This window comes from Heteronotia binoei, chromosome 14 (assembly GCF_032191835.1).
Source record: "Heteronotia binoei isolate CCM8104 ecotype False Entrance Well chromosome 14, APGP_CSIRO_Hbin_v1, whole genome shotgun sequence".
NCBI lineage: Eukaryota > Metazoa > Chordata > Lepidosauria > Squamata > Gekkonidae > Heteronotia > Heteronotia binoei.
In genome coordinates this window covers 19,634,746-19,661,348 of record NC_083236.1, presented here as the reverse complement: position 1 = coordinate 19,661,348, position 26,603 = coordinate 19,634,746, and the positions used below count along the sequence as shown (strand labels likewise).

Sequence of the window (26,603 nt, the reverse complement as noted above, 5' to 3'; positions counted from 1 at the left end):
CCGAAACGGGGTTTGTAAGACCATTTCTCCACACAGCCCATTTCACCAGCTTTCTCTCCCATCCTGAGATGAGCCTATGTTAGATCCTATAGCATACAGATTTAAAACCTGGAATGCTGGTGTGTGAGCTACAGGACCTGATACAGAGCTGGCTAGCTGTTAACAGAATCGTGTCCAATCTAGATTTGCCAGCCTCCAGGTCACACCTAGAGATCTCCTGCTATTACAACTGATCTTCAGACAACCAAGATCAGTTTCCCTGGAGAAGGCGGACTCCATCGCATCATACCTTGCTGATGTCCTTCCCCTCCTCAAATGCTACTCTCTTCAGGGTCTACCCCCAAAATCTCCAGGTATTTCCCAACCTGGAGTTGGGAACCCTAGTTCAGTCCATTCTGGGAAGAAGCGCAGTACTAGGAACAATGACTGGGGATATTGATGAAGGGAAATTCCCAGATATTCTGGGAACACAACCAGAAGCTGGACATGAACAAATCCTGGTAACATGTCATTGGGACAATTGCTTGGAAGGTGTCGCGTTCTCAGGGCTCATGACAGATGGAGCCCAAGTATAAGAACTGCCAAATTTGAATGGGAGGGAGAAAAATGGTTTGAGTTTGGTTTATTCTGCCTGTCAAATAATCAATAATCAATGTAACCTCCCAGTGAAAAGTCTTTCATCAATTAAAAAAAATTACTTAAATCCTGTACTTCTAATATTTCTTGATCTGGTAACATTGCAGATCACTTGTATGAAGCTGGGTTATGATGATTCATGTAAAGCAGAAGTGATAGAGCAAGGATGAAAATAAGTAAGATGGAGAAGTAGCTTAGTCTGGATACTTTAGGGCAGGGGTCCTCAAACTACGGCCCGCGGGCCAGATGCGGCCCACTGAGGACGTTTATGCGGCCCGCCGGGTTATGGCAAAATCAGACCGGAAGTGACGTTCGACCTAAACTCGCGTTAGCAACGCACACTTCCGGCACTGGGCTGAGGCGGTGGAGACAGAGTGTGAGGTGATACCGAGGTGAGGTGAGTTCCCAGGCCGGGGTGTGTGGTGTGGGGAAGGGAGAGAGATGCAGAAGACGGAGAACTGACGGCCCGCGGCCTTGTACAGTAACGTCAGTCCGGCCCTCCAACAGTCTGAGGGACAATGAACTGGCCCCCTATTTAAAAAGTTTGAGGACCCCTGCTTTAGGGAGAACTTTTGGGAATCTATGGGAAGACAATGTAGCTGATCTCTTTTAGGGGCTGTTCTTCATTCTCAGTGGGTTTAGAAGAGTTTCAGATTAGCTCAGATGACTTTTAACACAGCCACTTGCACCATGTTTTTGAGGGAATCAACTGATTTTGAGATTCACCGGTAGGAACTGATGTGCAGAACATAGTTGCTTGGATGGTCCATGGAAAACCACTACATCATGTTAGCCTGCTCAAGATGAGCAGACAGTTTGACAGGTGTTTACATGCTATTTGGATGTTTTCTAGCTAATTTAATATCGTATGATTGGCCAACCCCAAAGTTCTGCTAACCATCATCTAATGCTCAGTTGGTCACAAAATGAGTATCTTGGACACCCCAACAATGACTTCGGTGGGGACTCAGGATTAAAACCATTATATAAGATTTGACCCATATGTGTGTTTTTCATTGTTCTGAGGTCTTTTGTCTGTGAGTCAATGGTACAAGTGGGAAGGATATCTTAGGAGGACTAGTAAAGCAGGAGTAAGGCTCCAAAGAGGGAGGTTTACAAGATTATGCATGGGATGGAGAAAGTAGAGAAAGAAGCCCTTTTCTCCCTTTCTCACAATACAAGAACTCGTGGGCATTCAATTAAATTGCTGAGCAGTCAGGTTAAAATGGATAAAAGGAAATACTTCTTCACCCAAAGGGTGATTAACATGTGGCATTCACTGCCACAGGAAATGATGGCGGCTACAAGCATAGCCAGCTTCAAGAGGGGATTGGATAAAAATATGGAGCAGAGGTGGCCACTGTGTGACACAGAGTGTTGGACTGGATGGGCCATTGGCCTGATCCAACATGGCTTCTCTTATGTTCTTATGTTAAGTTCTGTGGCATTACTCTCTCCCGCTTACCTTTTTTCAGGTAATCCTCCACCTCCTCTTCTGAGTCTAAAGAATGCTGACACAATCCCTGCCCTCAGCCTGACTACTCCAATTAGATGAGAACTGGCATTCTATTGTTACATTGCTCATGGAAACTGATGAGATCATTGTAATCTTATACTGCAACAAGTTAGCACTGAGGTAAAGATGTGTTAGGATCAGTTTTGTTTGTTTTTGATCCCAGGAACGAAAGATGCTAGAAGAATTTATCCTATTTGGGATGGGGGATTGCTAAGAATTAATGACTGGAGGAACCTTGCTGCCTTGAAATACTCATTGTTGCATGGCTGCAATAAAGCAGATGAGTAGTATTCGGGTTGTGACTGGTTCCCTTCACATAGGATTTTCCTTTTTTACCCTGAGGAGCAAAATATTCCTTTAAGTTAACACCCAGATGCCATGTTCCAGAAAGCCTTGTTTCCTGCATCCCAGTGCTATCTGCATTAATCTGGCTTCCTTGCTTGCCATCTGTGGAACCAGCAATGTTCTGTGTGGACATGCTTTCTGAAGGTACTAAAGTTCCATTAGACCTCTCTGCTGGAGAGGACCTACGAATTCTATTATCAGGTCTTCTGATCCTCTGCCTACCTCACAGTAGAAAGTGAGCAGCTTGCTGGGAGATAACCCCACGCGAGAGTTCTTGTTCACACCCAGAAATGTAACTGTTACCTTCTAACACTTAGCTTTGTAAGCAATGGTGTTCTATAGTCAGTTTTTTTCTGAGCAGGAACGCAGTTCCAGCTGGCTTGGCACCAGGGGGTGTGGCCTAATATGCAAATGAGTTCTTGCTGGGCTTTTTCTGCAAAAAAACCCTATTGGCCAGGACCCAAAAGTGGGTCACAAAGCCTCTGAAAGTGAGTCACAGGTCAGCCCTGCCTAATGGCTGCACTGCCTTTTCTGCTACTCTCTTTTGTGCTTTGGAAACTAAGACTGCATACACATGTTGATCAAGTAACATTTCTTCATGGTTACTAGAGTGAGTTTTTTAGAATCTTAGGGGAGTTAGAAGGCATAATGGAAAAAAAGAAAGGGTGGTCAAAGGCTGGAATGTAATTTCCATATACAACAATCATGTATGCCAGAATGCCACTTACTTGGGAGTTCATAGTGGAGGAGGCAGCTGCACATTTTATGCAACGTTTGTTGGTTTCTCAGAAACATCTGGCTAGCCTCTGTAGAAAATGGAATGGTGACCTAGACGGGTCCCAAGGTCTATCTAGGGTGCCAAAGGATGGGTCACCATGCCAAATTATTTTGGACCCGTGGATCACCACACTGAAAACGTTGGGAACCACTATATTAACAGATATAAGTAAATGCTACATGGGAATACATGTTTTTGAAGGCAAAGGGCTCTTGCTCGCTCTCTGTTTCCTTCCCTCTCATGCATACGAAAGCTTCCATTCTGAATAAAACTTTGTTGGTCTTAAAGGTGCTACTTGACTCCTACTTTGTTCTACCCATACCCACAGGCAGAGCTTCTCTGCTTCAGATTACACTCCTCCAGTCCTTTAAACAAATGAAAATGTCACAATCAGTTCTGCCAAAAGTAGGTAACATCCCAACCACAGAACTTCATGAGCTGGCAAGGGCAGAACTACCTGATCAGAAGTAGATCTCTCCAGGCCACGCACTGGGAACACTGTGCACAGCATACCTCCACTTGAGCTGATACTGCTGCTACAAGTCCCAGCTCCTGCCTGCTAAGAAAACCCTGCCCACTCTGCTGGTCACTCAGCTGCTGCACGTGCTGACAGTGTAAGCCATCCCTCATTAAAGGGCAAGGTAGAATCCATGTCTTAAGCTTCCTCGCATTCCCCCTGGAAGTGACTTGCGCATGTTATTCTTGACTACCTAAGAGCTTTGCTGGTTACAGGCCGTGTGCTCATGCCCAGAGAATATCTACACAGCTACAGGCCTCATACCTTGCCAACTATTGCTTTTCTATTGCTGAACTATGGAATGCCTAGATTATAAAATCATTGTACTAGTTAATATGATGAACGTGGTAGAACATGCTCCTGGTGGAGGTTAGAGCCCTGCGTCCATACAAAAGCAATATTGGCCTCCCTTGCCACAGCACACTGATATGTCCAAAGTATACTGAAATGAAGTGTGCTGAAGTGTTCATTGGACAGCCCAGTTATGACATGATATGATCTGATTAATCTGCCAGCTGGAAATTTTGTGAACTATTTCTGTCTCCTGTTTGTGACTACGAGGTTAACTGTTTTAATGATTGTTTTATTGATTTTATTGCCTTTGTTTGTTTAATGATGATGTAATCCACCCTGAGTCCACTTGCGGGGTAGGGCAAAATATAAATCTCCTAAATAAATAAATTCCTATACATAATTAACAGAGTAGAATGTCCAAGTATAGCTACAATTCTTCAGCTACATAAATACAACCCCCCAACCCTCTTTATTTATTTTGTACTGATTTGAAAGAGTCTGAAATATTATTATATAATAAAAAGGGGAGAAAGTATATGGGCATAACTATTTCAGGAATACATTTTGGACTAATTTTATGTCCTCATGGGAAAAAACCTGTCCAATTCCTGATGAAAGAAGGAGCCATAGCTTTACATCTAGGTCCACTAAGTCAATTGGTACAAACATGAAACAAAACATTTATAAATTATTATATCATTGGTATTTAATTCCAGATAAATTGAATATGACCTTGTTCTAATAAATAATATTTGATGGTGATGCAGAACAGAAGCCATGACTCTAGACACATCCGCTGGCTGCCCAGTTTTAAAAAACTGGAATCAAGAGATCACTGAAATGAAGTGATTTTGGATTTTGAATCCCTGAAGGTCCAAAGGTTATTTTGTTAGACCTTTTAGGAAATCATGCTCCTGCACTTTACAGAAGTACAGTCTTCAAAGAACTATAATAGCTGGATGAGTGCTAAAAGAGTAATAAAATATAGCAAAATAAACTGAAAGTTGAAAACTCTTTTACAATTGTAAGATCAAAGAGCTGCACTTACAATGGATTGGTATACCTATGCAATATTCTTGTAATTTTTGAATATGCTTTTAAAAACTGAAATCTTTACTATTGGTTGTTTTCTGCATGACATATGGCTTTTGGTCTTCTACATGTAGGGTTTTAAAAATCAGGTTTTTTTAAAAGCAGTAATAGTTGAGGAGGAGGGCAATAGTAGTAGTAGTAGCAGCAGCAGCAGCAGCAATAGTAATAGTAGTAACAGTAGATGTTTCCTACTGGCTTTAACAGATCAAGCACTGACAGATAGAGGCAAACTGTGTGTGACAGACAGACAGAAGTTATGCAGCTTTTGTGCCTGAAGGTGAAACAGCCTAGAAAAGAAAAGAAAAAAAATACCTTTTGGTCCAAACAATGTTGCATAACAAGGCTTGTGGCAGTAGGGCTTCCCATCATGCTACAAGGAGAGAAATCGCAATTGTGTCAGGATTAAGAAAATACAGCATCCTTCAAGCTCCTGGCTGCAAAAGCCATCTCAGCATTCCATGTGCATTAGAGATGGCAAAGGAGTCCAGAGGCCACCACCCAGTAAAATTTCCTTCCATTTCCCATGAGTGCTGCATGGTCATCAGCAAACCAAATGCAGGTGCCTTTCAGCAAGCCAGTGCATTCCTCCTCAGCTTTACTCATGCATGAGGGGAGGGATGGTGGCTCAGTGGTAGAGCATCTGCTTGGTAAGCAGAAGGTCCCAGGTTCAATCCCTGGCATCTCCAAAAAAGGGTCCAGGCAAATAGGTGTGAAAATCCTCAGCTGGAGACCCTGGAGAGCCGCTGCCAGTCTGAAAAGACAATACTGACTTTGATGGACCCAGGGTCTGATTCAGTAGAAGGCAGCTTCATATGTTCATATGCCAACATCCATTTGCCTTAAAACATTAATCAAGGTACACCCAATGCTGCCAGGTAGAAAGGGTCTGCTGTGGGCCTCGCTGGTAGCCTCACATGGAAGTGACATCATCATGTCAGGCCCTGCATGCTCCAGGAGAGCTCCCTCCCTGTCCTGCTATGCCAGGTAAGGATCTGGCAACCCTAGAGAAAAGGCTGAGGGACTTGGGAATGTTCAGTCTGGAGAAGAGGAGCCTGAGCAGGGACATGATTGCTCTCTTTGAGTATCTGAAGGACTGTCACCTAAGAGGAGGGCAGGGAGTTGTTCCTGCTGGCAATAGAGGATAGGACTCACTGTAATGGGTTTAAATTATGGGCAGAAAGGCACTGGCTGGATATTAGGAAAAACTGTTTTACAGTAGGAATAGTTCTGCAGTGGAACCAGCTGCCTAGGGAGATGGTGAGCTTCCCCTCACTGGCAGTCTTCAAGCAGCAGCTGGACGGACTCTTGTCAGGAGTGCTTTAGCAGCAGCTTGAGAAGACAATACTGACTTTGAATGGACCGAGGGTCTGATTCAGTATAAGGCACCTTCATATGTTCATATGGACCAGATGGACCGTAAGGCCCCTTTGAACTCTGTGATTCTGTCGCTTTTGTTTTGGGCACATTAGCGTTCAACAGAATGAGCTAAATTTGTAGCATAACTATCATACCAGCCCACCTTCCCATGTATGCTGTCCAAACCAGCCAGTGAGAAGGACTCTCCCAGATAATGAAAAGTCTTCTGCCAATATGCAAAAGAACAGCCTTCCCGAAACAAAAGGAAGAAGGCACATTACCAGACTATCTCTGGCCAGTGGCAACATGCGAACACAAGCCTCACCTCACCTGACTGGGGTTGCCTGCTTTTTTACCATTTGAACACAAAGGAGCATGTTCAGCTTCGGCATGATGAATGTGAAAAGCAAATCTGGAAACTCATCTTAGGATTTGAAAAAATCTAGACTGAAAGGCCGAGTAGTAGGCAGGAAATAATGCTCTCAGGAAGCTTTTTTCCATTCGTGTTATATGGCAGAGTTCAGTCTCCATTAATACTACACCCATGCCCATTGTCTCAATATTAAACAGCCCAGCAATGGGACACAGGCTCTTAGAAGAGATCTGCCCTGCTAGCTTCTCCCTCAGATGTTCCCAGACACAACGGCAACCCAGCCTTACCTCAGCATGTCCACCAGGTGTCAGCGTCTTATTGCAGCGCTCACATTTCAAACAGAACTTGTGCCAGTCTTTCCCCAAGGAAGTTACTTTCTCAGCTGCATGACAGAAGAACACAAAAAGCAACAAGATGTGACAGTCAGTTTGGGCCAGAGAGCACCACACTTGATGTTCAGGTCAGTTGTTGTTTTTTTTAATATCATCTTTTCATATTTTATAGCTGTGGCTGCGTTTTTAAAAGGAATTCAGCACTGGGAAGAGAAGAGAGGACTATTACAACTATTCTCAGCTATTTTCCTTTTGTAAACTGCTTACCCCAATTGTAAACAGGGAATTATTAAAAGAATCCTTAAGTTCTCTGCACTCAGAAAGTACATAAAAATTCCACATCTCAAAGAAAGTCAAGACAATAAGGGAAGTCAGTCAGTCAGTCAGTCAGTTTATTGCGGCTCTAGGCCAATCGACAGCAACAACACAACTCATCAATAACAGTACAACACAACACCAAGTTGAAATATAACGTAACAATATAAAACTTGTACATCCATCAAAGTGGTAATAAAATTAGCTGACGTAGGCAACACTTAACTAAAAGCATCTTCTTTCAAATACAGACAGCATTAAATTTCTTCCTGTCGAGGTCGGTAACATATAGAAACTTAGCAAGATCCAAAGAAAGTTGATCACTCCCATCCCCTAAGAGGAAGTAAATGGTTTGGGCCTGATTTAAAGATTCAGCTAGCATTAGATGGTTCCGCAAAAGTCTGTACCTTGCCTCTGTATGGAAAAGACAGTTCAGAATAAGGTGGGAAACAATAAGGGAAGCATAAAAACAGATAAAGGGTTGGGTAATTGGATAGATTCACAGATATATCTGTTGGGGGCTGCTAGCCCTGGTGACTGAAGGGAACCTCCACAGAGGTGATAATCAGGACTTTTTTTGAACAGGAACGCAGTTCTGGCTGGCTTGGTGTCAGGGAGTGTGGTTTAATATGCAAATTAGTCCCTGCTGGGCTTTTTCTACCAAAAAAAACCCTATGTAAAACAATTGTGCTATCAGGAGGTGTGGCCTAATAAGCAAATGCGTTCCTGCTGGGCTTGTTCTACAAACAAAGCCCTGGTGATAATCCTCTGAATCCCAGAGCCTGGAGGCAACATCAGGGGAAAGCCACAGTCACTATGCCTTGTTGTTGGCCATCCAGAGGAGCTGGTTGGTCACTGTGTGAGACAAGATGGTAGACTGGTTGAACCACTGGTCTGATCCAGCAGGGCTCTTGTGTTCTCATGCTTGCAGTGAATAAAAGCCATTACAACTAAAGAGGTGCGCTGAAAGAGATGGTTCTTTTTGTTTCTTAAATTTTTGGCCAGCAAATATATTAGTAAAGACATTACTGCTACTATAGAATAATAACTGCTGCCAAAATTAGTTACATTTAAGCAAAAAACTGAATGTATTGTAAACGTCTAGAGCATGCACACATGTCTAATGATGCAGGTTGTCTTACACTATTTTTTATACAACACCTAATTTTGAATAGAATGTCTTAGATTCTAGTCCTGTGGCATTTTCGGGACCAGCAAATAGTGTCAGGGTAGAAGTTTTCAAGAGTCAACGTTGTCAAACATGAATAGAGTAGAAACGGAGATCAGTAAAATTTTATGAGTAAAATCTCATTTTTCATTTCACTCATCCCAAAAGGGACCAAAAAAAAAAAGTGAGGTCTGAGCCCCCCCCCCCATATCCCCAAAAATCTCCTCAAACATTTTTATACTATGCATTCTGAGTGAGAAAAAAAAAAACTTCTCTTCAAAAGCATTTTATTAATTCCAAAAGAGAAAATATTTCATAGTTTTATATACTGCTTCCCAAAATTGACCCATTTTCCATATGTTTTCATACATACATTTGGAAGGAATGATGTTCTTTTTATGACAAGGTTTTTCAAACTCAAAAAGGGAAAATATTTTATAGGTTTTTTTCCAGTGCTACCCAAATTCTCCCAAGTTTTCCATTCAAAAAACCCTGAAAATTGAAAAAATCCTCAGACATCTTCATGTGATATATTTTTAAACGAGAAAAGAATAAAGGCAGCTGATCCCCGTTTGGGTATGGTGGACAGAACTACAACAAAGCGTTAGCTCTCAACCTTTAATCCAGATTGAAGGAAGCCAAGTACCCACTGAGTGAATGCCCTGAAGGAAATGTGTCTCTTTCCTTCTGCACTGGCCAACAGTTTTCCAAGTAACATTGTAAATCTTAGAGGTAGAAGGTCTTGAGAACAGCAAGGCCAGAAGAGGAGGCAATGAGGAAAGGATTGTTTGCTGTTGTTGTTTTTTAAAAAGGGTTTGAGAGTGGAAGGATTAGAAGAATAAATAGCAGACAAGAAGGAGAGGTACAGGAAGCAAGAGAGAGCGAGCTCCTAAACAAGTATGCACGCCTTTTCTAGACGGGAAACAAACTGGAGAGCATGTGACCCCCAACCAGTGTGTATGTGGGGAGGATTCTAAATCCTGCCTCCCTGTCTAGTTCAGTGGGAATCACCCATGTTAAGAAGTCCTGACCCTCAGAGTGAGACAAGAAGCAGCATTTCACTCATGCTAAAAGAGAAAATATTCCACAGGAGTTTATAAACCTGAATTTCCAGATTTTTGGTCAGAAAAAAACTGGAAGGAAGCCCTCAGGAAAACAGTTTTCTGAATTTTTCTGGGTGTTCCCCCCAGATATTCACATCTCTGGTGTCACAGAAAACATTCTTGTGCTTTGTTGTGTTGGGGTGACATTTCATGACAGAGGGGGATGGGCGGCAATGATGGGACCGGGGCAGATTGAGTGACAGTTGTCCTACAGGTAGAACTTTGGGCATTGATATCGACAACCTCTAAGATCTTGACTACCATTTCTGGACTGGGAGAAAAGTGTGCTAAGAAGAGTCAGGACACAAACGGTAAGCAGGGAGTCAGGCAAAGTCCCTAGTAAAGTGGCCCCAAGGACAGAGGATTTTAAATTATATGCCCCCAGCAACTGGTCTAAAAGGCATGAACCTCTAGGCAAGAGTAGGGGAGAAGAGTTGGTTTTTATACCCCACTTTTCTCTATTATAAGAAGTCTCAAAGCAGATCACAACCTGCATTCCCTTCCTCTCTCCACAACAAGCACCCTGTGAGGTAGGTGGGGCTGAGGGAGTTCTAAGAGGACCGTGACTGACCAAGGGCACCCAGCAGGCTTCATGTGGAAGAGTAAGAAATCAAACCCGGTTCACCAAATTAGAGTCTGCTGCTCTTAACTACTATACCATACTGTCTGTCTATGGTATGTCCATCTGTCTTTTATCCATCCATCTGAAACAGAGCAGACTACCTACAAGACTGCAGAAATGTTTCCATCTCGGAAGGGTGTTCTTAAGACTGAATAACATATCCTAGAGTCTGATGAGTACTAACTACAGAGATTGATCTGCTTCTACAACCAAAGAAGTGACAGGTGTTGTGGTGACAGTGGAAATATCTTAGACTGAAGCTCTAGCCAAGGATCAAAGAAAGCTTTTTCCTCCTGTGGATTGCAAGAATCCTGATGTCTCTTTTTCCTATTGAACTCTGAGGACCAGAGAAAGGATTTAGCTTGGAAGACTCTGTATGACACAGGGGCACATCAGACACCCCCCACCCCCAATAGAGACCAGCAAGAATACTGGTGTTCATATTTACAGAGGAAGATAAAGATCTAATTCACAGCCCTTCCCTAGATGATACAACATTAATTTAGCCTATCTGGACTGCAGGTGGTCAGGGCATGTGGGGGAAGCTGTTGGCTGATCAATCATTTCCAGCGTATTTGCTCAGCATAAATGCTCATGGAGGCAACATAACCTCTAAGTACTTGAGAACAATATTTTAAATTAATTACACTCTTCAGCACTCCTCAATCACATTTGACACTGAGGGAACAGAGTGAAGGTCAGCCCAGGACTTGGTTGTTAAACGTCCCACAAACAAACAAACACACAAATCAATGGACTTGTGTTCAAAGCAACCGAGAGATCTGGGGGTCGGGTTCAGAACTGGTTTCATTTAGAAAAGCATCTCAAGATTGCTTTTCAGGGTCAGTGTGTTTCCTTTTGGACATGCATGTTTTGCTTGCAACTTCCTGAGTCTAGTGTTGGTTTTTTTTAAAAAAACATTCACTATACAGCACAAAAATGCAACAAATCCAAAGGGTGCCATGCTAGGTGAGAACTTCCAACAGCCTGCTTAGCTGCCATTGTCATGAAAAGAAGACAACCATCTGGGGTCCACTCTCTCCCTGCCATTTTGCTGCAAGACCCAGCACTGTATCTGATCCTAACACAGCAGCACATAATGTGTGTTGGGTGCACAGCAAGCGGCAACAGGGCAGGGCCTGCAATAAAGACACAGCCGGCTCTATTACTCCTATAGCTGAGGGTCTCCCTGACACTTCTGCAGACTGCCGGATCTGGTTTTTAATATTTCAGGCTCTTTTCAAGCTGCAGCCTACATTCCCAGGTCTTCCAGAGTGACTACAATTATTTTTATTTATTTTATATCCCGCCCTCCCCTCTGAAGGCAGGCTCAGGGCGGCTCACAGGTTAGGGGCTCAAAGGTAAGGGATGAGCTGCCAGGGAACATATTAATGCTGATGGGGCAGGACACAAGAAAAAGCCCTATCAGATCACTGTCAGCCTTTCTGGGCTACTAAAAAATCATGACACATCTGGGCTGGGCTAGGTCATAGGCACTGTAAGAAGAAACAGTGCGGCTTAGACTCTCAATCAATCTCATATACTTCTCAAAGTTGAGTCACTGGTTGCTGCTCTGGAAGAAGCTCCAGTTGCTGTTATAACCCTTGCCTTGCTTTGAAAGTCTTGCCTTGAGCTCTCCCCAATTCTGTCTGTTTACCATGTTGCAGAAAGTACAGCATCACCAGAGGAAATGAGACAAATGCAAGGCTGTGTCTTCTGGGACCAACTGCCCCTTGGGACAGTATTTTATCTGTGGGTCAAACTCACAAAGAATTATTGGACAACCCTCCATCACAAACAAAGGACATTCCCATCCCCTCCAAAGGAAGTCAAAGAACTGGGCACAATCAGCTATTGAGGAAGAATTGAGGCAGTTTTTCCACCGGCAAAAGGAAACAGCTGCTATACAGCAGCATCCTGGAAATGGGACTGGGGAATGTCATGCTGTTCAGAGGTTCCTACAAACTCTAGCACACAAAAAGCAAGAGATCAAATTCCTTGTCACTTCAGTGGTATTCAGATAAATTGATTGGCAAAAGGTTTAGGAAGGACAAAAGGCAATATTTTGTCATTGATCCTTAGTTTATTTAACATATACGTATACACTGCCTTCTCCTGTGCCCACGGCAGTTTACAGCTCATGGAATTCACTGTCCCAAGCCACAGCAATGGGAGCTGGTTTAGATTGCTTTATAAGCGACTAGGCAAATTTACCAAGAATAGGTCTGTCAACAGCTATGATAGCTAAATGGAAATGGATGGAGATGTGATTCAACAAGAGAGCATCGGCTCTACACGCAGAAGGCCCCCGATTCAATCTGCAGTTACAAGAAACAGGTAGCAGGTTATGAGAAAGCCCCGTCTGGGCCTGAAACCCTGGAGAGCTGCTACCAGTTAGAGTAGGCAGTACTGACTTTGACAGAGCCTGTGGTCGGATTTAGCATAAGTAGAGATGTAAAATTTCCAGAAATTTTGAAACTTGGAAAAAAAACCCAGTTTTTTTCCAGAAAAAAACAGAAATTTTTGGAAAAATTGAAATTCTAGATTGAAAGTCATTCTGTTATTTTAGGAACATAAAATATGACTGTGGACAATTTTACTTGGCATGAAATTATCACAACTAGCATATTAAAAATATAGTGTAACCAAGTATTACAAACCGAATTTACTTTTTAAATAATATTTATTTGTAATTGTACCAAATGGAGCAACAATCTCCTGAACTGTTTACTAGTTTATGTGGAACAGACAAAAAAAAACCTCCACAAAACAATTCTAAAAAATCCAGAAGTAACAATTATTCATATTTCCTCTCCACAGTATTAAATAAAAATAAAAAACTAATTCTCATAAAAAGAATTGAAGAGGAGGGAAGTATATAGAAGGGAGTGTAGGACTAAGTTTCAATGAATGGGCATGACCTAGGACTTGCTTGTCCTCAGTGCACAGAAATTAGAATAATCTGATACCATACACATTTTTTAGAAATTATTTGGAAAATACTTGAACACCTTGTCTTAAAATATTTTATTCATCATATTAAAATAAAACATTCCATAATCAATTTCTTTTCTTTTTTTCAATTACTCCAATTTTTCAGGAAAAAAAAAAGGCTTTAGGGAAAAAACGGGGGGGAACTGCTTTTTCCCCTGAATTTTCCTGGTTTTTTTCCGGGCTGTCACATCTCTAAGCATAAGCCATGCATTCATGTGAGACTCTGTGACCAGAGGCCCTTTATTACATAAGAGATACTGGGGAACAAATGGGGCAGATTTTTTTTTTTTTGCCCGGGGGGGGGGGAGTTCCTGGAAGCATGACTGGCAATGATTAGAAAAGAGGTGCTGGACAAGATGGACTCCTGCTCAAACATTTGTGCTTTTAAGTCAGTTTTTAAAAATATGACAGATGACCAGCAGCGAAGAGCGTTATGTAACTTAAAGCGTGATGCTAAGTCACCACTCACACAGGACATGTTTGCTTTATATCAGGGGTGGCCAACGGTAGCTCTCCAGAAGTTTTTTTGCCTACAACTCCCATCAGCCCCAGCCATTGGCCATGCTGGCTGGGGCTGATGGGAGTTGTAGGCAAAAAAACATCTGGAGAGCTACCATTGGCCACCCCTGCTTTATAGTATTTCTGTGACCAAACAACAGCCATTGCAGCAATAGAAGGAGTGAAAGATACTCTCTCTTTTCAAGGCAAAAAAACCTATTTATTTTAAATGTGTGTTCAAACGTGGCATTCAGAACTCTTGCATAATAGAATGATGTAAAACACAACTAAAGTAAAAACATCTAATATCATACAGACAATAATAATAACCGTTCCCTGACCATCAGCCTACCCACACATACAGCCAAAAGAGCAACCAATCTAATATGCGTTGTAGTATTTAGGACAGTTTTGCAAGTCATCCGGATGGCAGCCATTGAGGCTGCTTTCTGAACTCCTCAAGCAATTACATAAACACATGCAACTGGCTAATCAGACTCTTGGTCCATCAAAGTCAGTTTTATCTGCTCAGACCAGCAGTAGCTGTCCAGGGAGAGCTCTTTCACATGACCTACTGCCAGATCTTTTAACTAGAGATACTGGGGACTGAACCTGGAACCGTCTGCATGCCAAGTAGATGCTCTACCACTGAGCCACAGCCCACCATCCCTTCCATCCCAAAGGGATGCTGTCATCACCAAAACAGGGATGGGACCTCCTTGAGAAAGTGCACATCTGGCAAATAAATAGCGGTGCCCAGAACAGAACATAATATATTTTCTATGCCGTGCTCCCTCTAAGCTGTGGAATCTTGTGAGCAAAAATTCTTCTTTGTGAGCTACTGGCATTAAAGTTGTGAGCTATTGAATAAATAAGTTTGCTCTGGGGCCATTTTTCCTGAGCTAAGACAAAAAAATGTGTGAGCCGAAGACTAAAAAACTGTGAGCTAGCTCACACTAACTCAGCTTAGAGGGGACACTGTTCATACGACGCCTGACTAGTGCAGAATAGAACAGTTACTTCCCATGATCCTTAGCTTTTTAGCAGCCATTTTGCGCTGCTGGTTCATGTTCACCTTGTGACAACTAAGATATGAAAAATCTTTGCAAAATCTTTGCATACTTACTGCCGCTAAGCCAAGTGTACTTCATCCTGTACTTATCCCTTTGAGTTATTTTGTACCCAAGTGTAAGGTTTTATATTTATCATTGCTGATGTTAATTTTGTCAGTCTTGGCTCAGAGTTCCAGCCTGTCAAGATAATGCTGAATCCTGGCTCTGTCTTCTTGGCTGTTAGCTCTCCCTTCCAAGTTTGTGTCATCCGCAGGTTTGATAAGCAAGTTCCCTCAGCCTATATCCAGCTCATTTAGGAAAAAAAGATGTTGAACAGCGCAAGGTCAGAGCCCTGCCATACTCCCACCAGGATAATGGTGAGACTTCATTCCCAGAATGAAACTTCGTTGGTCTTAAAAGGTGCCACTGGACTTAAACTTCGTTTTATTGCTTCAAACCAACACAGCTACTCACCTGAATTTATTTGGTACAGTTCAATCATGTATGCATCCACCTAACAGCAGTGTCACCCATCCCATACTTAACTGTCTTAATCACAAAGATATAATGAGAAACTTTCTCAAATCTCCTATTGAATTCGAACACTGTCTTACGTTCACAACACTCCAGTGGTCTTCCAAACCAGTTACTTTATTTCACAAAAAGATTTCTGGAATGATTTCTGCTTGATAAACCTCTTGATAAACCAGTAATCCACACATTCTTTTCTGATGCACATCTGCAAAATAACATGCTCTGCAACTCTGTGAAAATATTTTATGCTCACGGTACGTTGTTTTGTCTTGCATTTCAGTCCCGAAATTACAACACAGCAGACGCTACGGAGGTGACCAGTGGAAGTCCACTGGTCCCCGGATGTAGCTCCGCAAATACGCTCCGCCAATCAAGATCTGTGGCGGGAAGCTTAACTGGCCAGGATTGGACCTGGCCAGACTGAGGGTTGTTCCGGGGTATGTATATAATCGGGACCCGGCCCGCGTTGCCTGGCCTTGTGATGTACTCGCTAATAAAGCATGTTGCCTTCAACGCGTCTCGTCACTCAGTACATTACAGTATATGTTCAGTCACAAAGTTCCAAAGACTTAAAAGCGTTTAAGTGTTTGGTAGAGGGGCAGCAATTTCTCAGTTCTGCCTTCCCACTGCAGTCCCCCACTTTGCTTCCTCTTATGCTGTTCCTAAGGTTCTCTGGCACCCAGGAACCAAACTGGGTGGGGGGAGGCTGGAGGACTGCAGCAGGAGGAGGAAGTTGGAAAGTTTCACTCCACCAAGACTCCACTCCAGTGTTGTCCCTACAGCACCAAGAATACAGAGCATCACTGCTTCAGTGTTCCTTCAGTACTTGTGGCTGATAGCCATCGATGGATTACTATCGGAGCCTTTCTTTGTGGGTGAGAGTTTCCTGGTTCAGCTGCTACAGCAAAGCAGTCTCAACAACACAGAGAGCTGGTCTGGGATCCTATAAAAGCCTCACTGAATTTCACCACTGAAGTGCAGAAGTATGGAGCTGGCTTCAGGTTCATAAGATGCAAACATTACTAGGCCTTTGTGTCACGTTAAGAACAGGATTTCTGGCAGCCACTCAGACAAACATCCTGTATCAGGCTTGCCAAAAAACCTCACAAGCATTTTGCCTCATAACTAGCAAAAACTTGATTATTAAAGCAGCCAGGCTCCAATACCTTCCGGCTTCGCCACTCTGAATTTTACAACAGAACATAGGAAGACAGGCATAAAGAGCAGAGAAGTAAAAGGTGCAGAAATGGACAACTAAAATAATTAAGGGGATGGAACACCTTCCCTAAGGGCTCTTTAGCTTGGAGAAATGACAACTGAGGGGTAATATGACAGAGGTTTACAAAATTATGCATGGGATAGAGAAGGTAGAGAAAGAAGCACTTTTCTCCCTTTCTCACAATACAAGAACTTGTGGGTACTCAATGAAACTAATGAACAAAAGGCTTAGAACAGATAAAAGGAAGTCCTTCACCCAAAGAGTAATTAACACGTGGAATTTACTGTCACAGGAAGTGATGGCAGCTACAAGCAAAGACAAGAAAGGACTGGATAAACACATGGAGCAAAGGTCCATCTGTGGCTATTAGCCACAAGATATAGATGGAACACACTTTCTGGGACAGTGATGCTCTGTATTGTTGGCACTTGGGAAGAACAACATTGGGAGGGTTTCTGAAGTTGGCACCTGGGTTTTGGCCACTGTGTGACACAGAGTGTTAGACTGGATGGGCCACTGGCCTGATCCAACAAGGTTTCTCTTGTGTTCTTATGAACTAAGCATGAGGTTACACAAACCAGAACTGGAGGTTTTGCCTGACCATCAGCCTTGCCTCATTTTATTTTTATGGCAGATCTCTCGTGAAAGATAATTAGCCTCACTTTGTCTTGAGGAAGAGCAGATACATGAGAAACATAGCTATTTCAGACCCAAATATAAAGGAGTCACATCATAAGGGGGGGTGGGGCGGGGAGAGACTGCTCTGCATATGTGACACATTGAGATTTTGACAGCTGAACCATTCCCTGCATTTTCCAGAAAGCACTGATTTAGTAGCTCACTAAGATCAGGGGACAAAGCCAACGGCAGCAAGTGAAGCAAAAGCCAGACACCAAATGTCCAGAGGAAAGGAGGCCACTCAGGAAATGCAGTAAGTGTTCTGAACAAAATCCAAGTCCATGATTAGCATCAAGCAGCCAGTTCAGGAAGCGGCAGTGACATAATGTCCCACACCCAGGCCAGCCACCAGTACAGAAGCCCACTGTTCTCTCCAGAGGGGAAACTGAGCTAATCACCAAACATAGCAACATTTCCTATGCTGCGCAGCACAACTGTTCACAAAAGGGGAATTTTCTTTCTTTTTCCTAAGGACCTAACAGAAGCCAGGATGGAAAGACTTTTGCTTTAATCGCTTACACCACACCCAGTTGTCCCAATTCATGTTGTGTCTTGCTTGGCATAGCTCTACCACTCTGCATTCTCTCTGTTTCCTCTCCAATGGATGGAGATAGGCCTGAAGCATAAAAAGAAAACCATGAGGAAGTTCAGTGGATCAGTGCATTTGTCCGGAATGTTGCTTCCTTCTTCAGGAGCACCTCCACTCTGAACCCCACAATTTTGCCACCAGTACAACTAGCCGTGTGGAGATGACACACTTATCTGAAAAGAGTGAGGAGAAGAAAGAGAAGGAGAGTATTTCTGCAATCACCAGAAGTCATCTGTGATTTCATTTTAAAAAAGCTTAAGGGAGTGTGCTGAAGACCTAACAATGCAATTCTAAGAACACTGTCCCATCACCTGAGACATGTTCTTTCACATCTTTCACTTCCCTGTAACTTAACAGCCTACAAGCGATATGACAAAGTATTTCCAGCTGCACAGATAAATATGGCTAGCTCACATGTGCATTTTTTTTATCCTGCCTGATAGTAGAATTTTTAGTTTCTGCTGTTAAGAAATGTTCTGTAGACGGTCAGGCCAGGCAGTAATATATTGGTTGCAAAGTGATTATAATGGGGACAGCTTAAAAGGATATGGGCGGTTGAGTCTACTTGATCCTTACAGTGAATACAAAAATATTTCTCAAGGAGTATTCTACTAAAACAGCCCTGCATGAGATGTGTTCTGAGTAGACCTATTTAGCACAGGTCTGGAAACAAAAAAGCTAAGCTAGCAGAGCTGAAACTATATAGCATAAAGACCGACGCTTTTCCTGCATAGACACTTTTCACTTTTTGCTGAGTGCCAAATCAAATTCTTATTGCATGAGAAGACACCCACTGCATTTTCCTCTCTGCTCTTGCACATGGCTATGATGCTTTCAACTTGTTCACAACATGAACAAGAGGAAGATGCGAAGTTGTTTTCTGTTGCCCCAGAAGGTCAGACCAGAACCAACGGGCTGAAATTAAATCAAGAGTTTTTGGCTAAACATTAGGAAGAATTTCCTGACAGTTAGAGCAGTTCCTCAGTGGAACAGGCTTCCTTGAGAGGTGGTGGGCTCTCTTTCTTTGGAGGTTTTTAAACAGAGGCTAGTTGGCCATCTGACAGCAATGCTGATTCTGTGAATTTAGGCAGATCATGAGAAGGAAGGCAGAAAGGGTTGCGTTAGTGCTTAGTTCTCCTGGCCCCTTCTTACACGACCAGGGAAATTGTGTTTGCCACTTTGGGGTCAGGCAGCAATTTTTTTCCAGGCCAGTTTGACCAGGGATCCTGGAGAGCATTCTCCCTCTTTTTTGCCATCTTCTGGGCTTGGAGGAGGGGTCACTGGGTGTGTGTGTATAAAGGGAAGGTACTTGTGAATTTCCTACATTGTGCAGGGGGTTGGACTAGATGGAGGTCCCTTCTAACTCTGTGATTCTATAAGTAGTAGCACACCAATAGCTCCTATGGAAGAGCAAAACCAGCAGCCTTTGCCCAGGACTCAGGAATAACTTCTCCAGGCTCGAACTATGGAGTATGCAACAAAAGCAGGAGCAAGGCTCTTCAGTTCAAGTTTTATTTATTTATGTACTTCATTTATACCCTGCCTTTCTCTGGGGGCCCAAAGCAGCTTACATCGTTCTCCTCGCCTCCGTTTTGCCCTCACAACAATCCTGTGAAGAAGTTTGTGCCTGACCCCAAGCTTCCACGGCAGACCAGGGATTTGAACCGAAATCTCCAAGGTCCTAGTCTGATACTTAGCCACTGCACCATGCTGGTTCACACACAGAGACTATTTGTATTTGGCCAGGGTACTTGGCATTCAGAGTGCAGCTGGAATTAAATTTGCTTGCGTGCTAGAGTGCATTAGTTACATTTTTTCCTCCTCCTTTAGCTTGCAAGATATAAAAGAAAAGGCCATGGAATCCCCCCCCCCCCCCCCGCTATATCTGCATGCCTTTACAGGGAACAGCTGCACTTATCTACCAGCTGCCTCACAGTGGACTGCAAATACAAGACATTCTTGATTAGGTAAGAAAGATTCCAAGATATTTCAGGAACAAACCCCAGGATTTACAGTTTCCAGCCATTCTTCCATCAACTTTAGTTAAGAGCGCAGCACAAAATGATACACAAGGCAGGAAATTTCTTTGAAAAGAAGCTGAGACAATCCCGAAAGTCAGGGTGGGGAACAGCAAGCTAAAAAGTAGGAAGAACTGAGAACAGAATACAAATAAATGAAGTTCTACACATGGAAGTTCAGAAGACAAAGGTACAGTTGGGGGGGGGGGGGGGCTCAGAAGAAATATTTGCTTGATGGAGCTTCCCAGTCCTTCATCGGTACATCCCACAAAGGGCTGCTTCACAACAAAGTTTCGTTATGCTGGAACCACTGGGTGCATTATTAAAGAAGCGGGGCTTGACAAGAGAGACTGTCACTCTGGCCACAAGTACAGAAAAGAGGTGTACGTGCAGATGCCAGGCATTCCATGCCCATGCCACTTTATGTAAGTGGCATCCATTTAGGGGAAATGTGTGAAGTGGCTCTTGAAGAAAGTGGAGCAAGAGCCATAGCCACTTTAAGCAAGTTTCCAATGGATTTTTTTTTTTTTTGCAAAGCCGGGAGGATTAACACGGAGGGAAGAGTCCTGCTCCACACTGCCTCTCTGGCTGGCTCCCGTGTCCTCTTTTCTCCTGCATCTCAGGGACTGACAGCACAAGCAGGTGGTGCTGCAAAGAGCAACTGAGAAACATAAAGTGAATCCATCTCCAGGTTCTCAGTGCAGCACCATCACTGAAAGCTCTTGGACACTCATGCAAGACTAGTTGACCAGATACGGAACAAAGAATGGCGAATGTGCAGACCCAGATTATTCCATCATCTCCACCCAAGACAGAAAACATCTGCTTCAGAATCTTGGTATTTCCAAAATAACCCTTTCAAATTTTGCTTTGGGACATGTAAAACTAATAAACCCAAATCCCATCTTCACCAACCACCGCAACGAAACGTAATGTCTGCTGTCTGATTGGCTGCAAGAAACCCAGTTTTCAATGTGACACACCCACCTGACAATGCGTGCACTTTGCAAACCTCAAACCAGTTACATATTTTTGAACATCTGTGGTAGGCAATTTCCTGCCTAGAGATGAAGATTTTCCATAATTCTTTAATTCCTTGCAAACAATCATCCAAACTGTACAGACCAGGATGGCCAGTGCAATTCCAACCATCTGTTGCACCTGCAATATAACCAACACCTGTAGCATCTTTCTCCTTGGCTGAAGCGTTGCCCACTCCCATATTCTTGCCTTGTTTGGTGTAGTGGTTAAGTGTGTGGACTCTTATCTGGGAGAACCGGGTTTCATTCCCCACTCCTCCACTCACACCTGCTGGAATGGCCTTGGGTCAGCCATAGCTCTGGCAGAGGTTGTCCTTGAAAGGGCAGCTGCTGTGAGAGCCCTCTCAGCCCCACCCACCTCACAGGGTGTCTGTTGTGGGGGGAGAAGATATGGGAGATTGTAAGCCGCTCTGAGTCTCTGGTTCAGAGAGAAGGGCGGGGTATAAATCTGCAGTCTTCTTCTTCTTCTTCTTCTTGTTCTTGCACTATTCCAAGCTGCTTACCATACAGCTGTTTGACCAACATAGTTTGTCCCTCTCATGGGCATGCAGTGGTTGGGGCAGCTCTATCTATGACATTACTGTCTGACAGTGCAGCCTGCAAAGGCACAACAGTCTTGCCAGAACAAGAGAGTTGGCAACTCCATTCACTCTCCTTGCTTCTAGGATGCCTGACCCTGTTCAATAAACCTATCTTAAGCTGTCTTCCAGTATGAAGTGTGTGCTAAAGAACAGACTGAATAAGTGAACCTATGTCTGCAAGGGAGACAAGCTCTGTCAAGGGAAAGGGTCTTCCGGCTGCACAGTGCCCCACTGCAGAAGCCTATGAAGCTATGCAGCTTGCACCATGGTGTGTGTGTGTGCTGGAGCGAATGGAAGAGGATAGTGGAGGTGATAAGCCTCCTTGAATGAAGCAGGGAGCAAGCAAAATGGCAGGTACACGGAGCAGCCCGTCTCAAATACTTACATTTCACAGAGTAACATCTCAGGTGGGCTTAGGACTCTTTTCAGACTGCCTCCATGCTATCCCTACCAGGGATTTGAACCGAGGCCTTGGCTATGCCATCCCCATACCTTTCCATCCTGCAGTCTCCCTTGCCTGTTCTGAGAGCCAATTTGGTATAGTGGTTAAGAGTAGCCTCTAATCTAGAGAACCAGGTTTGATTTCCCACTCGTCCACATGCAGCTGCTGGTGTGATCTTGGGTCAGTCACATGTTCTCTCAGAGCTGTTCTCGAAAGAGCTCTCTCAGTCCCACCTACCTCACAAGGTGTCTGTTGTGGGGAGAGGAAGGGAAAGAGACCCTGAGTGAAAGGTGGGGTATAAATCCCATCTTTTTCTCTTCTCTCTATGACTGATGTCAACAGCAAGACTGCAGGGAATTAACTGCAGGGTAACTATCACCCTCTGCTGGGTCATGGTCTTCTCTCCACACCAAATGGGGGTGAGAGGATGGAGGAATGCTCCCCAGCTGAAGCATGTTCAGCCTCTTAGTGCTTTTTTTTGCTTTTTGCTGCTGCCGCTGGCCACAGGGTAGGCACTGCCTTCTTACCAGCAGCTCCTTAGTGGTTCCCATTTGTCACATGGGTGCCTTTCCCAAGAGACTGGCCTGATTTAGCATGGTTGACATATTTAGCAAACATTTTAAATGCCTCCACCCTAACTGTGTCCCAATATCAACAAATACTTGAACTATCTCTTCAGAGGGGAAGAATTAATCATGTACCATTTAAATGTTACATTCCAACAAATTCAAAGCTTTAAATATAGCAAGCACTTTGCTTATATCATCTAAACGTTATGGGAGTGGGGGAGACAATGAAAACTGTTTAGCATAACCAACGCCTTGTGACTGATAAGCTAGGGATGTCCGCTCATCTATTTCAACATAACGCACCTGTTCAGCAGAGGTCACTGCAACACCCCCATCACCTGCATTAGTTCTATATCCGATTGAGACAATGTTGTATAGCAGTTAATGCAGGGGTGTTGAACTCATTTGTTATGAGGGCCGGATCTGACATAAATTAGACCTTGAGGGGCCAAGACATGTTGGGTTGGGCTGAGCCGTATCGGGTTGGGCCATGTGTGTACCTATTTAAGATTAGGTAGCAGAGATATAAATTTTATAAAGAACACTGACAAACACAAATATATATAGTTTTTTTAAACTTAAAACATGCTTAAAACGTTAGCACTCATTTGTATAGTGCTTTCTTTGTATTTCTCCCATAGGATCCAGGGAACTGGACAAAGGAAGCTCTGGCTCTTTCCTTCCTTCTCCAAGGGACTGGGGGGGAGGACCCTCAGCCAATGGAGAAAAATAGAGGTTTTGCTCTGTAGCTCCTGAGCAATTGAGCAAGCCTTGCAAAGCAAGTTGTGATGCAGAAGGTAGCGAGAGAGAAAGGGAGAAGGAAGCATATGACAGCCAGTTGCTCGGGGGCCTGATTCGGCCCCAGAATTGCATGTTTGACACCCCTGAGTTAATGTGTTAAACTAGGATCTGGGAAATGCAGGTCCAAATTCCCACTCATGCCATGGAAGCTCACTGGGTGACCTTGGGCTAGTCACTTACTCTCCTAACCTACCTCACAGAGTTGTGGTGAGGTTAAAACAGAGAATGATGTAAGCCATTTTGGTTCCCCACTGGGGTGAAAAACAGAATATAAATAAATATGATTCAGAACTATTAAAGCAACATCCTCATTCACTAGTGGCTTTGCATGGGAATCTGTGTGCAGGGACCACTAATCACTCACCAAAATCTTCACTAATTGTGCTGTGTCGGATTCTCTATAAGCAAGAGATTTTGAGAAACGGAAATAAGCTGTCCACTGTGATCATTTGTTCGTTCACTCCTTTTCTTCCTTGATGAGCAAAAAGATTTCTAGTTCCATTCACAGATATCTCATCAAAATACTCTGAGTGCAAGAAAAGAAAGCGGCCAGGCTCTGTGTTTGCTGAATGTGAAACAATAAGTCAAGGGTTCCCAATCTTTTTGAAACTGTGGGCACCTTTGGAATTCTGACACAGGGCAGCGGGCGCAACCATAAAATGGCTGCCATGGGAGGTGGAGCTAACCACAAAATGGCTCCTGTGGGAGGCAGAGCCACACATATACCCAGAGAAAGTCCAAGCGCAAGGAAGAAGAGATTTAAACAATATCTCGGGAAGAAGTGAGAGACAGAATAACATGAACACTGTGGAAGCAGCTGCCACCAAAGCAATGTTATTTTAATCTGCATAGACAATCAGATCCTCAGTGTGTCAATCAAATTCCATGCTATGCAACAGCCCCACACACTTTCTGAAAACACCTGGTGAAAGAAGAAGAGATTGGATTTATACCCCACCCTTCACTCAGAGAAGCTTACAATCTCCTTCCCTTCCTCTTCCCACAACAGACACCCCATGAGGTAAGTGGGGCGGAGAGAGCTCTTTCAAGAACAGCTCTGAGAGAACTGTGAATGGCCAAAGGTCACCCAGATGGCTGCATGTGGAGGAGTGGGGAATCAAATCCGGTTCTCCCAGATTAGTATCCACACACTTAACTACTACACCAAACTGGCTCTCACCAAATGGGTTGCCTGGTAAGACGACAGCGGGTGCTGTGGCATCTTCAAGCACTGTGAAGGGGACCCCTGCAATAACTACTCACAGCTTTGATTTTGCTTCCACTTGTAGTTTGAAATGAAATAAGAATTTTAGTTTCTGTTCTTTTTTCACCTGCTCAGCCAATCAGGTGAGTTTCCAACTTGATTTTTAATTGCATTACTATATGTATTTGAGATTTTATCCTCCCACCAAGCTTACTACTAATAAAACACAGATGTACTCGCTCAGACAATTCCTAGGGAGAATCATGTGGAAAACTTAGAAACTGCCAAGGTTGCCTGATAAGACGTTGGCAATGGCATCCATTTATTGTTATTAATTTTCTGAAACAATAAATCTTCAGAAATGGAAGCATTTCCCCTCCACAGCTTTGGATACCTCTTGCCAGACTGATGTTGCATATCAACCAAAGGTTTGTACTAGAAGAGAAATATTGGCAAAGGTTCATACTAGAAGGAAAATATGAGCATATATCAGATGGGTTCGCCCAAAGATCTAAAAATACTGGGCTAGATTTCTCTACTATTTCTGTACTATAAAAATACTGGGCTAGATTTCTGCACTATTTTAAGGAAATTAAAGGTTACAGGACTCCACTTGATCCAAAAATAGTTATAAACTTTGTAAATGATGTACACATTCCTTCCAAATAATTATTTCCAGTATTGGGTGAATTTATTTCTACTCGCTTAGCAGGAGGAAGCCTAGCAATGACAACCCAATGGAAAAAGAAAAAGCTCTCTTCTGTCCTGAAAGAATTAAGCCTAGAGAGATCTGGGTTAATTCACAAACTAGTAAACTGATACTAATTTAAGCAAAACACACACACACAAATATTTAGAAAGTTTTATTTGTATATGAAATATAAATCTGTAACAAGAGCTTTACTTCTCCCCATTTATTAACTTCCTGTCGGTCTACACCTCAGCCACTTCAGGCATAAATCCTGAAATACCGCACCTGGTGCAGTGTTCAAGGTTATTGGTTAGATTTTGCACACTTCTTTGAACAAGGATTTCCTTTCTTTCAAAGGGAACCTTGCAAAGTACACTATAATATCTCTAGCAGGCTCACAAAGAAGAGCTCTATAAGCCCTCTCAAAGTCACTCTGGCAGGGAATCAGAAAGCCACTTTACCAGAAATTGACGAAGATCTTTTCCCCTCCTCTGATTCTGGAATCTGTAAATACGAACATTAATCTAGAATTTATGTTTTTGAAATCCCTGACTTTTAGCTGCATCTCATTTAGGCTTGAATCACGGCTAAAATTTGGCAGAGGTGGAAGATACTCAAGTCCCTTGCCTTGATGATGGCTGTCTTTGCTATTTCTAGGAATGCTATGGAACTCCCTTGCTCTTCTCCACCAGAGTGCTCTTGATTTAACACTTTGCACTGATGAGTCATCTTGAAGATAAGTTATTTCTTTCCCATCTCTGATCATGTGCTTCCTAAGTCACATCAAATTTGAGTCCAGCAGCACCTTTAAGACCAACAAAGTTTAATTTGGGGTATAAGCTTTCATGTGCATGCACACTTCTTCAGATACATTCGCATAAAAGCTTATATCCGGAATTAAATTTTGATGGTCTTAAAGGTGCCACCGGACTCTATTCTATTGCTTCAGACCAATACAGCTATCTGCCTAAATCAAAATATGTAATTATCAAGACAGTCAAATATATGGATACTTAAATCCAAAGACCGGAGCCATGAACAGACAAGACAAATGTTCCTACAAGTTTTCAGAAAAATACGATGTAAAATAAATATACTAGGGTTAATCTCCCCAAAAAAACGGAAACAGTATCTGCAGCCCTCAATGGCTAGTCAACCACACCATTTTCAAGCCCTAGTTTCTGTCAGGAAAAGGCAGGGAGAGGAGGCATGGCCCTTTCAAGGTTATTTCAGCCTGCCCTGCCCC

General features: G+C 43.2%; 2 protein-coding genes across 3 annotated transcripts in view; one reads left to right on the top strand and one right to left on the bottom strand.

Moving 5' to 3' along the window:
• The window catches only part of SHISAL1 (shisa like 1), a 401,371-nt gene that overhangs the window by 118,782 nt on the left and 255,986 nt on the right, over positions 1-26,603 (top strand). The window lies entirely within an intron of this gene.
• Positions 1-26,603, bottom strand: part of CRIP2 (cysteine rich protein 2) — a 60,767-nt gene that overhangs the window by 12,974 nt on the left and 21,190 nt on the right. Inside the window, exons 2-3 of the mRNA XM_060254155.1 lie at positions 7,195-7,289; positions 5,491-5,548 (exon numbers count right to left, since the gene is read on the bottom strand). Of these exons, the coding sequence (XP_060110138.1) occupies positions 5,491-5,548; positions 7,195-7,289 (153 nt within the window). The remainder of the gene's footprint in view (positions 1-5,490; positions 5,549-7,194; positions 7,290-26,603) is intronic.